Genomic DNA, 13880 nt, shown 5'->3' with positions numbered 1-13880 from the left:
GGTAATCTATTCAAATCTAGTTGGACATTCATTAAAATGTTTGAATTTTCAAGTTTATTATTTACATTGCTTCAGTTTCAAACCTTTATTTTCTATGTGCAAAATTTCGAACTATTCGTTAGAGATATGATTTTCTTATAAAAAATTAATTGAAAATGTTGGTTTCCTATTTACATAGCTCGTATGATGTTCTTGGATTCGATTCCTGAATGTTCTGCCCGTTCGACCAATATATACCTTAGGGCACGTTCCACACTTTAATTCATATACTCCTGATTTCTCGATATTCTGTCTTCATCATTTTCAACTAACGTTCCCAGCGTAATACTTGTTCTGTATGCAATTTTAATATGTTGCCAAAACAAACTATCGGAAAACTTCCGGCAACATGAAAGTGAAAAGAAAAACATAAACAGGATAAACCTGCATATAAATAGCCCAGTTTATACTTACGGCAAATATAACATTGAAGAAAAACACCAAATATTTAACCACGGTTGTTGAGCAGCCCATTTTGGGGGATTCGTGCAGCTTACTTTTACTGCTGTATCCGATGATCCACGCAAAAACAAAGGAAGGATCTGTTGAATGTAATCAAAACAAACCACCAGGCACAGCACACCGCGATATCTAGCTTCGTAGTAATCAAGAACTAAATCATTCATAAAACGCGACTTCGAGTTTTTCAGAGGTTGCCAGATTTCATGAATTTTACCCAGACTTACATAAATTGAAATTGGGACACCCCAGAACGAAAATAATGTCTTCTAACGCGTGTTTCGCCAATCAAGCTAGCATCAGATGATGACTCTGGATGACAAATAAACAAAATTATTCTCAGGCTGTTAGAAGCGAGTTTCAACAGATTTTGAGTAGTTCGGACATTGAAAATAACAGTGAAATTGACGATTCGCGTCAGAAAATGAAGTAAACCAAATATTTCGTACGAAGGACTAAGATACCGGTTTCAGGTTAGTTGAGGATAGTCAAACAACATGATGCGTTAAATTCATGTTTTTGGGTAATTGTGACACTTTAAATCAGTTTCAAACTCAGACTACTTCTTTTTTACAAAAAGCAGACAATTGTTATTGTTTCTGGATGGTAGCGTTAAAATTTTTCTTCCTTCGGTTGAAGAATTGAACTAACACCGTTTTGTAGGCATTGACTATAAGTTTATTTGCGTGACACCATTTCGTAAATTTACGACTTACTGAGTTCAGTTTCGTTTAGTTCAGTATCATCGGCAAAAAGTGATTTCGATTTTGTACCTAGATGTTGGGGTAAATCATTGATATAAATCAGAACAATCAGGGGTCCCAAAATTGAGCCCTGTGGAATTCCAATGTCTACGTTGAATGAAACAGAGTTCGTATCATCCCATGTCACATATAATTTCCTGAACTTCATATATGATATTACCCATGCAAGAGATGTCCCTCTGACACCTATTGCATATAATTTATTTGATAGGCTGTTTAATATCAAAATAATTGATCGTTTCTGCATATGACCTTGAATTGATGTATTTGGATCATTTATAACCTCCATCTCTAAATATTCTCTTTTTATATGTTTACAATGAGACGGAAATGAAATATTCAGTTTTTAACGTTTAAATGCATCACTACAGATAAAGATTGTTCATTAAGTAAAATAGTACGCATTCTCATAGATTCGAAAAAATCCGAGATATGTGATATACTTACGAAGTAACTGTTTTACGTTTTATTGCAATCCTGAAAAAAATATGTAACATCCCAAAACAAAAGTCTTCAAGATGAATGCAGGTCATAAATACATCATATAGAAGTCATTTTATTGAGGATCAGAACAATTGGTGATTTTTCACATTCCTGAAATGATATCTTCAAGTTTGACCTGAAACCACGTCATTTTGCAATAATAATAACAACATTCATCTAGTAGTATTTGTTGATTTTCATTCAATCATATATAAATTAGTATATTTGAAAAAAAAGACGTATCCATGATGTTCAATATACCACTGAATACTTCAGTCATGACAAAAACGTATATATGATACCTCAAAATGAACGTCATCAAGATAATGAGCATCTATTTACTGATATTATGAATGTGGAAGTTTGAGAGGATGTATGTATGTATGTTTGAGGATTTTTTGCGCCTGAACCACTGAACGGATTTGGATGAAAATTTATATAAAAACAGCTTACACATCAAAATAACAGAGGCTACAATTCACGAAGGTTTCGTTTATTTTTGGTCATAATATAACGATAAGTAATAAGTGAGATTGTCCTAAATAGTTCTAAATGAAAGTCCGCGATAGCGTATATCTACCTCTTATGTGGTATCCACTATATGCAGAATACTGAGCCATAAATACAATTAAAGTGGATACTTTCCTGATAATGCACATTTTGGAATATCTGTCAAAGTTTTATAAAAATGTATACAATTGTCTTTTTAAGTATTTAACATAGATAAACTTTGTCTTCAACACAAAGTAATTTGGACGAATAGTTTGGAAATTATCACGAAAAGATTAATTCGACGCAACGCAGTAAGCCATTACGCATCGCGTCTACTGTAAGAACACGGGGGGACAATGCGCGGGGGTGGAGGAGCGGTCTAAGCACTGAAGCGAGAACGCGACCCGAACGCGGGCAGACGCGTGAGGGCAGACGTCGACGACGGTTGTGTTAGTTTTGCGAATTTCCTTATAGGTAACATAATTCGATTCTCGCAGCTATTCATTACTCAGTGCAGTTGGCATAATCTTTCAGTTTCTGTATTTTTCAAGAAAAAATATGAATGACTAGCTGTTGCTCGCTCTCATATTAACGAAAAGTCGAAGCTACTGAACCTGAAATCTTGAAATATGCAGGTAGGTTCTTTGTATAGCGTTAAGGGAATCAGGAATTTCCACCCAGGGGGCAAAAGCTAGTTCAAACATAATTCTTCGATTGTTTCTAAGACTATTTCATCATGAACGTGATTTTTTGACACGATTCTACCAAATTTTGAAGACATATCCTCGGCTTATTTACTTTTTTACTGTTCAAGAAAGCAATGATTAAGACTTGGCAACATCGCTTCCACGACACAAACCAAGTTTGTGTTCAGTCAAGTCGCTAGGAAACTACCTGGCAGGTATTTATCAGACGATAAATAAATAATTATCAGATCATATCATGGATCGGTCACAGCAATAATGTTTTCCCTTTACAATTGTCGCAGGAATTGCGCTGGGAACTTTGTCATAGGAGGCGGACAGGATATTGCGTTGATGTTACGTCGCTCATCGATGAATTTACGAATAGTTTTCAAGTTAGCATATGATAAATCAAATTTTGATATTTTCCAAGTAAAACTTCTTCATGCGCGCTTGGCCTGGGGAGTAAGCTGGTGAATGTCTGACGAGAGCGTTACAAAAAGTGTGATCTGACGAGACAATTGAGTGGATTTTTTTTTGGATTACTTAGTAAACTTCATTCTTCAATACCTAAGAAGACCCTAGATCATAAAAAAATGATGATAATTCAAAGAGACAAACAGTGTGACCCATTTTTAATGGAAACACCCCCTAAAATTTGAAGTTGTGAACCGATTTCAATAATTTTTTTTTGAAATGTCAAGTACTAAAAGATCTACCTTGGGACAAAATTTGTAATGTTTATTGAAGTTTCAGGGCATACTACGATATTTTTTCTTAGTTGAAAATCGGGATTTTTTATTAGCGATATTTTATTAAAAAAATCACTACGCCACTGAATTCAGAGTGCCTCTAAACAGGTGTGACCAAGATTTCATGAGAAAATATTCATATATCAACAGATATAGCCATGATAATTTTTTTTTTTTATGATTTCAACAATAAAGTGCCGCCAGATGAAAAAAAAAACAAATAGCGTAAATATTTTTAATGAAAGTAACGGAATTACATTCAAGTTTTCACGCAAATTAATTAAAACTAAGACCTAATATTCCAATTTAAATCTTAGTTGCCAGTGTACTATTGTCAACAATATTCACCTTACAGTTCTTCGAATTATTTTGTGTCACGGCTGCAAGATTGAGCGTAAGAGAGAAAATTGAACTTGTACGTCTTTCGGGAGATGACGTTGGAAGTGCTAGAGAGGTTTGTAGAGTATTTAATGAGAGACATACAGATCGTCCTCGTATTAGCTGCGGTACGGTAAATAAAATACATAAAATATTCAATGAAACTGGTGCAGTATCAAAAATGATGTTAAAGAATAATCCTGTACAAAGACGAAACAGGAATGACAGGAATGATCAAATCATTTTAGATTATTTCGGAAATAATCCTAATGCCAGTATAAGGAATGCCACTTAATATTTGAATATTCCACGAGAAACTATTCGGAGATGTCTCAAGGCGGAGAATATTAAACCTTTCAAGTCAAAATTTTTACACACTCTTCAAGAAGGCGACGAAGCAAGACGCCTGGAATATTGTTTATGGGTCCAAGGGGAATATTTAAACAATAGAAGTTTCCTAAAAAATATTGTATATACCGACGAAGCCACTTTCACTACAAATGGAGTAGTGTCATCATAGAATTGTCGCTATTGGGCAGCGGATTTGAGTTGTCATAACTTTGTTAATAATGAATATTTTTTCACGAAATTTTGGTCACACTCATTTAGAGGCACTCTAAATCCAGTGGCGTAGTGATTTTTTTAATAAAAAAATCGCTAATGAAAAATCCCGATTTTCGACTAAGAAAAAATATCGTAGTATGCCCTGAAACTTTAATAAACATTTCAAATTTCATCCCAAGGTAGACCTTTCAGTACTTCACATTCAAAAAAAAATTATTGAAATCAATTTACAACTTCAAATTTTAGGAAGGGGTGTTTTCATTAAAAATGGGTCACACTGTATCTATAAGTTTATGAGTTGCTGATATATGTTTATGTGACTAAATATGACAGCTGTGGCTGAATGGTCTTGGTAATCGATTCCGCATAAAAAAAAAACAATAACAAATGTAAAATATATTAATATAACTCTCACAAGTTGAAATTCTGTCTAAAATTAAATTCCTCACTGCAGATAGGCATTGTGTAATGTACTTCATATCCAGTTTCTAATATCGAGTGAATACTTGTCTTTGATCAACATCAACCTGAAAAAAAAAATCAAATTAAACACTTGCAATGCACACTTGAAATATAAACAGCACACAAAGTATACTTTTCACTGAAATGAATATATCTATCTTGTGATAAAGAAAAGCTTTCGAAGGATTCGTTCTATCCCAAAAGTACAACTGCTACTTAGAAATTATATCCTTACCTAATATCTAAATCGTCTCTCCCTATTCCTGATACTGCTGGACAGACAGAGGGAAAATATTGAACCGACCACCTGAAAAAATAAATTCAGTAGTAAGGTATTTTTTCTCAGAATTGTTAGTGATGGAAAACTAATGACCTGGGATACATTCTATGGTTGCTTCAAAAGTTTTGACTCTTTCATTGTCATGTGTTTTGTAGCTCCATATCTCCCTAAATATTCATTCTACCGTGTCATGGTGTATAGTGATTGATAGAGAATTTTGTTCTCCATAGATTTAACAATGCACTACCACCTGAGTCTATAGGATCATCCCTGGCTGGAAAAGCCATTGAATCGACCATAACTGGCTGGATTTATGTCATGCTGGTAAATATAACTGCAGCATCAACTCTTCAAGACGAAGCAATTAAGTTAGGGGTCACAAGAGGCTGCCCTCAAGGTGGGGTACTATCTCTTCTTCTGTAGTCGCTCCTGATGGACAGTCTGCTTGATGCTCTCGATAGAAGAGAAGTAGATCTGCAAGCTTATGAAGATGACCATCTTGGCAATGTCTACGTCAGGAAGGGTAGCTTACGATATTTCCCAAAGTACGATGAACGTCTTTCTCAGGTGGTGTCAGAGAGAGCAGATCCAGCAAAACTGTAGTCATCCCCTTCACCAAGAGAAGGAAAATGTGACGATTCAGCTCCACTTCACTTCAGTGGTGAAGTCATTCCACTTAGAACACTGATGTAATATTTTTGCATCGTTCTTGATGAAAAACTCACCTGGAACCCCACTTGGAAAAAGTTTTACAGCGAGCCAGACTGTCCCTATGGACATGTGGGTATAGGTCCCAAACGAATCCAGATCTACCTCCTCTCCATATTTTTTCTGGAGAGAGGGGCTATATGGACTGCAAATAGACTTGTGTATATCGCCAATTGCACAAATCAATCTATTGCAGAGTATATTAGACTGGTGATTGACCCTGAAAGTCACAGCATTCTGGAAATAACTTCTGAGCTCATACACAAATCAATACAAATACTCTCGGACAGTCAAGCAGCATTGAATATGTGCACGGACCATATGACACCGAAGTTCACCTTCAACACAAACTTCACGGCTAAAATCATAAGCCGTGAATAGTGGATGACCATTAGTTATTCCGAAAACATGTTTGGAAAAAACACCTGGTATACAGATGGATCGAAGACCAAACATGGAACGGGAGCTGGAATAAACCGAGCGGATAGAAATCTAAACTTTCAGGAGGGAGTGTATGCTATCTTGCAGTGTGCAAAGCTTATTGAATTGAAACCTTAAAGGAATGAGCGGATCAATATTTTTACAGACAGCAAGATCGCACTAGGGGCTCTGAAAATCCCAAAGGTGACATAAAAACTCGCAAACAGGAACAAATTAACTTTGTACTTGGTGCCAAGGCATTCAGGAATGACAGGTAAAGATGAAGCTGATAAATGCGCTAGACGCGGATCATCAACTTATAGGTCCTGAACCAGCTCTGGGGGTACCAAAATCATTGGTACGAAACCAGATTAGGACAAGGACCAATAAGAAGCACACAGAGTACCTACCAGATAAAAGTACCTGGCAACAAATACAGTAGAACATTCATTGGGGAACCGTCCGAGAAAAAAACCGAATAACTATTCCAATATAGTAGGGATCGACTCAGAATAATCACAGAGTTACTACCCGGTCATTGTCCGCTTAGAGGACACCTGAATGAAATGGAGCTGTACAACGGAGACCTCAGCTGCAGATTATTTAACGAAGGGATAGAAACAGCTCTACACATCTTATGCGAATGTGAGGCACTGAATCACAGGAGGCAGGCAATATATGGACGTACAAAATTACGACCAGATTTTTTGCTTTTAAATTTGCATTAGACATATTACCCTCTAATTAATATTTTGTGTTCCTCTGTATGACTTATATGTGGATTCCACGTATATTTCGACTCATTCTGTCTTGAAACTTCTCTACAAACAAAGTGATCTATTATATCTATTTGCACTGGACTAGGACGACTCTAAATATATATTTTATATGTTCTATGGTCAGCCTTTCTACTTCATTTAAATCTTTCACATTAGTGAGTAGTTTATCTACTCGTATTTCTATTGCTTCATTATCAAGAAGCCATGGCATACAGTTTCCAAGGTACCATTGAATTCTTGATGTACTCACCTCCAACGAAGATAGTGCCAGGACTGTAATTCCGATCACTTCGACGGAATCAGTTAAATAGTCGATGAACTCGTCAATACACCCATTTTTGTAAAGGTGTTTGGGACTTATTTTTCCGTCCTCATAGCAGCTGTCAGGAATTGAAGTGTTCCAGAAGTTTGGGCCTTCAGTTCCACAACACTCCAACTGAAAAGGAAATTATAATTCAAAAACAATACATAAGATGTAATATCAGAGAAACAAAAATTCTGGTTTTCTGCTTCTCCATCTTTATAAAAAATAATGAGGAATCTTCCAAAAAAACTAGAGCAGCAATGTCAATATTATGGGAGGACTAAAATTATTTCGGAATGAAAAATATTACCTCCTGTTGCATGAAATCCACAATCTCGTACGTCTTGCCGGAAGTACTGTTGTATTTGTTGAAAATCTTATTCATGACTCCAGTGATTTTATTCGAAAGAGCATCCTCATCTTTGATTTCTAAGAAGGCGTATACACCAACAGCAATTTGAAGTAGAAACAGGGTCATCAAAATAATGGAGTACTGAAATCAAAATGAATATTTTACACACAATACTTGATATGAGGGTAGTTACATTGGAAAATGGTGGACAGAAATATGGTTAACAGATATTTCAAGGGTCACTTGTAATGATCATTTGTAATAGACAGGGTGATAATCAAATCATTGGATCTATACAGGGTGTAACTGAATAAGTGTAAAACATTTAAGGAGGTGATTCCTCATCATTATTTAGTTACACCCTGTATAAACTGATGAAATGTTATCTAGAAAGAAGAAAGCAATGCGTAAAAATTGATGGCCGACTCAGCCATTTTGAAACTGTGGAAGTTGGAGTCCCACTTCCATTGTTTGGCAATGTTTCTATAGGTGACGTCATAATGACGTCTAATTGGAATTGGAGGAAATAGCTTCTACCACCATTAAGAGAGTCATAGTTACGACCGCACCGGGGGGCCAGGGGGGCCGGTTAGGCCCCCCAGACGCATCCTGGCGGTGGATGCGATCGGGTGTGGAGGGGTGGATTTTCGGGAAATCCTTGTGGGTACCGCCCCTCACCCCACACCAACAGGATTTCGCAGGGCTTCCTCCCGCTCACCGAACCCGGAGTTGCCTCCTTACATCTACTCAGTGTGGCTAACCACAGGACCATCGGCAGCGTTCGACCGAACGTTCGTACAAGTTAACTAAGCTCTTCTTTCGCCAGAGAGTGCTCGCGTCGCACACCTGCCCCCGCCAACCACGCCAAATCAGTTGGGAATATGGTCCCGGAAGTGGCCGGTCGGGGTCCTAAGCTCGGATACTAGTAACTCCGTCCAACCGGAGTCCGACACCTCAAACGTCTGCCTTGGTGCCCTCCAAGGCTAGACTCGGATACTAGAGCCCGAAAGGACCGCGAGCCCCGACACCTCGAACGCTTGGATCCGTACAGACGCAGGCGAGGATCACGGATCAGCATAAGCCGTCCAGTGCCTCAGTATGGGGCTGCAATGCCCCATATGAATGGATTATCGCAGCCCTGTATCCCTTTACCCGCTAGTAGATTCGCTGCCCCTAAGAGGCCAACGTCAGTTGGAGATGAGGCTCGCTAGCCTCCAGCCGCGAGCGGGCACTCACCTCCCCCCTAGAACTCATGTTAGGAAAGTTCCCGTTCCAACGTTTGATGAGTAACCGTCGAGGACTCTTTCGAGCATCCTCTACCACACATCATATGTCGAAGATGTCGCGCCCATTACCCGTGTAGGTGCGGGATAGGGCGGTTCATCAACAACTTTTGGGTGTACGCCGTGTGGTCTGCACCGCATACCCTTACGTTACCCCGAGGGGCACTCATGTTAGGAAAGTTACCTTTCCAGCGTTGGATGAGTAACCGCCGAGGGCTCTTGCGAGGCACCTCTTCCACACATCTAGCTTGAAACCGGCCAACGCCTGTTACCCGCAGGCGCGGGATTGGGTGGTTGACCGATAACTTTACTGGGTGAGTGCCGTGTGGTCTGCACCGGGGGACTGTCAAACACCCATAAGAGAGAGACAGTGACCCCCCGCCACTCACCCCGGCATTTTTCCGAGTAGTTGCATATTGAATTTGTGTTTTCCATCAGAATCCAAATGCAGCTATTGAAATTTGGAAAAATGTTGGTTTTTTATGTGAAAGTAGTAAATTATGTACCTGTTATCTGAGAAAGTTAGCATCAAATGAAATATATCGTCAAACTTCACAAGAATTTTGTCCAGTTTCATCAGAAAACTAGTTTCTTTCAGGTTTAATTTTTTTTTAATTAAGACACAAAATACAAATTATACATATTACTAAAATTTATTTTTCAGGTTGAAGATTGGAAATGTAAAAAACAGCAAGGAACCTCCATTCAACTTCGTAGACACTGTAAATGTTGTGTGTACTCGTAAAAATAAGTATAGTTATTTGTCAAATATAGAATCAGTTAAAAAATATTACTGGGTGTTTTTCCAACACCACAGCATTATTTTAAAACCTTCAAGAGGTTACATTAGGTTAGGTCCAAAGTTAGTGGGTCTACTCGACCTTCCACCGCAACCCGCAATGGTTTATTGTGGCTCACACCTATTAACACTCGACCAAATAAACTCAGCTTTTTAACGAAGCCGATTAGTTTGTATGGTCGTGGTCTTTCAGGCCAGATTTTATCATTTCAGTATCCAGCGGGGCTACGTGGAAGCAGGCATCCGATGGCCGGTTTGCTCAACCCCCAAGATCTTCAAGAGAAATATCAGTTTGATCTTTCTCTTGAAAATGATCACTTGGTGATCGAAATACGTGTCGAGGTGTTGAAATAACGGTTTGGTTATTTCAACATAAATCAATTGCAATGAAACTTTTTCTTAGGATTACTTACCGTCGTCAGCAAGCAAGGACTCTCTCTTATAGCTCCACAGCAACCAAAAAAGGCTATAACGAAGATGATGACTCCAACGACAATGGTAAGTACTGGAACAAGCTTTATATTTTGTTCTTCCGCTGGTATCAATTCTGTGAATTGCTGAATATTCAGTTTATAAACAACACCAACGACGATGAGGATCAATCCACCAAGCTGAAAGGAAAATATCAGGAATTAAAATAACTGAGTGGATGAAAATCAATAACGAGTACTGGTTTTCTCCAAAATCGTTCAACTTACAGTGAATGTCTGCCAACAAAACAACTACTTGCCCGGCTATTACGACGATTGGCATTGACAAAAGGTGTAAGCAACTATGTTACTGAGGAATATATTGAAACAAAAAATTTAATGACGATGAAAAACTATCGATAAGAGAAGATCTTCTCCACATATGATGAAAACAAATACTTCGAAGTTGAAGGCTTCTATGAAGTGATACAAAAATTCAAAGGGATGAAGTAAAGAAAGCGGATATTCGAACACAGAAATTGTTTGTTAGATTAGACAATATAGACGAAATGGACCATTAAAAAAAGAAGAAATTGAACGAGTTTGATTGAAACATCGAAGTACATCTACATTATAATTGATCATGGGGTACTTACTGCAAATGTGAAGTTAGCTCCCGATAGAAAAAACTTGAGACACGAATTTCCGAACGCCATTTTGATAAAAGGTAATTGCAGCAAATCACAGCTATCGAATCTGATTATGAAACAGAACTGTTATCAGTATAAACTTTATCTGCTTTAGTAACAATCGATAAGAGGAATCACGAGATTATTAAAAATATTTTACGATGTTTCAATGGACATAAAATTGATTGTACTTCAGAAATTGTGAATATCAATAAGGTCCATCGAAAGCGAAAGTGTAACAATATACTTCGATAATAATCAACAGAAAACAAGCAGTGGTCCTATATCATCCATAGGAAAAAAATGGTTCAAGGGGAAGTTCAAAGAAGTTGCATATATGTTGTTCAGCGACGCATTTTGCTAAGCTAGCGTAGAGATACGCAACATATGGAAACCTGTAATCAAGGAAGAGGGGATAAGTAACAGTATTTCAATGGCCTGTGAATATTCATCTCTTGGAGAAATAGTCCAGGCATTACCCGAACAATCAAAACGTCGTGAAGTAACTCGGTTTGAAACCTAGCACCGCTAGGTGATGAGACTGAGGCTGAGACAAAAAATGTTAATGATAAATACACATATAATGTATATGCTAATGTTTTTAATGCACTTTTCAATAACGGATGATCCAACAGAAATATTCATTTTCACTGTTGACAATAAAGTTCGTTCCTACATCAGTTAAAAAAAATCCGTTTTAAAATCTGTTTCTCCGTTAATCAGCTGTCGCCCCCATACGAAAGACAACTCTCAGAAGTTGATAAACTTGTGTGAGCTAAGAACTAACGAGGTCTTACCTTTTAACGTGTGATTCCTAACATGGAGCTACAAACTTCCAAGAGAGATTTGGAGTTGATGTTTGGCTTGGTGGTCCTAACAACGTCAAACATCCCTACTTTTTGAGACGTCTTTGACGGGAAATTATATCTGGAATTCTATCGGAGATTCTAGTTAGGTTTTTGGAAGATTTGCCTTCAAAAATTCTAAAAAATATCACTATTTCCAATATGATGGAACTTAGCCACATTGCACAACTATTTGCAGGGATTTCCTCAATACGACTATGTCAGGACGAGAAAACAAAGGTCCTATTGAATGGCCACCACGTTCATCTGATCTGGCCATGCTGAACTTCTTATTGTGTGGTTCCATTGGAGACAAAGCAATGTTGACGAATTGAAAGAAACAATAAGGAGAGCTTGCATGGCTATAACTCCACAAATTCTGGAAAATGGCCATTAAAATGCTATTGCAAGAGCGAATATGTATTTGATGAACGACGGAAGGCAATTTGAACATTTGACGGGATTTTGTTAACGTCGTAATTGGTTGGAACCCAAAAAATGTTGGTCTCTACTTCTTTGAGGAAGCTCTGACCAGGAATTGTAAAACTATACACTGATGATAGAAGAAACGTCTGAAAACACGTGTATTATAATACATAATTGAATTTGGTCTGAAAACAAGCCAAAAGGTTTGATCATCGACTCAAGACTCTCACAAAACTGGCGTATAAATGGCTGATACATCATCAACGATTTCAGAAAATTAATTTTCAAAATCCAGATGATAGGCGAACCTTTGTTTGGATTGCGTATGTCTACTCATCCTTACATCATATTTTGAGGTATCCTATTGAAATCACCTGTACATTGACTAATCCATAGTAATATGATTAATACATATTCACCTGATTATACTAGATTTGATTTATCATTCACCTCCTCTTTTTTGACATCGTTATGAATATCTCTGTTTACTTAGTTCATGACTAACAGTCGAAAAACTTTCTGGATGCTGATAATGTTTGCTATTTGAAGGAATCTGTCGCAAAATCATAGTCAAGTCTTTTCAAATCCGACAACGCTGATGTTTCGTCTGAACCCATCAACAGCTTCGAAGAAATCGCTTTTGATCAGACCGCCGAAAACGAGTACAACAGCAATCGGCTCATATGCCCCTTCAAGCACTCCAGAAGGTACGATCATTCTGTGGATCCAGACTGTGACAGGATCGATGGTAGAGCAGTGAGTCTGCAGCCAAGGAATTTGCTTAATCAAAGCAATTACTTTTACATCAACTCGGTTTTGCAAGCACTTATCGCATATCCACCACCCTACAACTTACCGAACTGACTGAGCATAAACATCTCGTCGAAAGAGACACGGAAATCTACCCCGGTTATAGCTGGAATGTATGTTTTGTGGGGCAGTTTGATTACTCGACTTCCTACATAGGACCAAAGACAGGAGAATGGATAAACATACCAAGAATGACCAAGCAGTTATCATCAACACTGGCATTCCATTCGGTCCAACGGACTGGATCAAGGGAAGACAACAAGATCCTCATGAATAAACTCAATGATGGAATGTTTGAGCTAATGAAGTTGGTTGAATGTGGCATTGAAGATGAAAGACCTCCCGTTGACTCTGCTTTGGGCAGTGATTCAAATGATGAATGGTAAGTGATGGCATAAAAAAATGAAGGAAATCCAACCAGAAGGATCAACTTCACCAGTACACCGATAGGCGAATTCTTTGGGACCCTCTGGACCTGTACGTTAAGGAGGTTGCATCAATGGTCATGTTACGATTGCGCACGACTGGTGTAAACCTCGAAGTAGGAATGAGTCGATTGAGGCTAAGCCTATGACGAGAAGGGCGTGATTCATACAGAACTGGCTGGTATCGCAATTGCCACAAAAGAAATAACCAGGAAAGGAATTTCTGGCAAAAACAACAAGCTGCATAGTAGACAATTCCTACTGGCCTTGAACA

General features: G+C 38.1%; 1 protein-coding gene across 1 annotated transcript in view; it reads right to left on the bottom strand.

The window, feature by feature from the left end:
• Positions 1–13880, bottom strand: part of LOC111501941 (uncharacterized) — a 30587-nt gene that overhangs the window by 14871 nt on the left and 1836 nt on the right. Inside the window, exons 2-6 of the mRNA XM_074174872.1 lie at positions 10415–10612; positions 7878–8060; positions 7514–7699; positions 5315–5383; positions 454–594 (exon numbers count right to left, since the gene is read on the bottom strand). Of these exons, the coding sequence (XP_074030973.1) occupies positions 454–594; positions 5315–5383; positions 7514–7699; positions 7878–8060; positions 10415–10612 (777 nt within the window). The remainder of the gene's footprint in view (positions 1–453; positions 595–5314; positions 5384–7513; positions 7700–7877; positions 8061–10414; positions 10613–13880) is intronic.

This window comes from Leptinotarsa decemlineata, unplaced genomic scaffold, assembly GCF_025532065.1.
Source record: "Leptinotarsa decemlineata unplaced genomic scaffold, Ldec_3_MD MMD2_P_RNA_scaffold_12, whole genome shotgun sequence".
Taxonomy (NCBI): domain Eukaryota; kingdom Metazoa; phylum Arthropoda; class Insecta; order Coleoptera; family Chrysomelidae; genus Leptinotarsa; species Leptinotarsa decemlineata.
The sequence above is the reverse complement of the archived record's forward strand: the minus strand, read 5'-3'. Positions and strand labels throughout refer to the sequence as shown.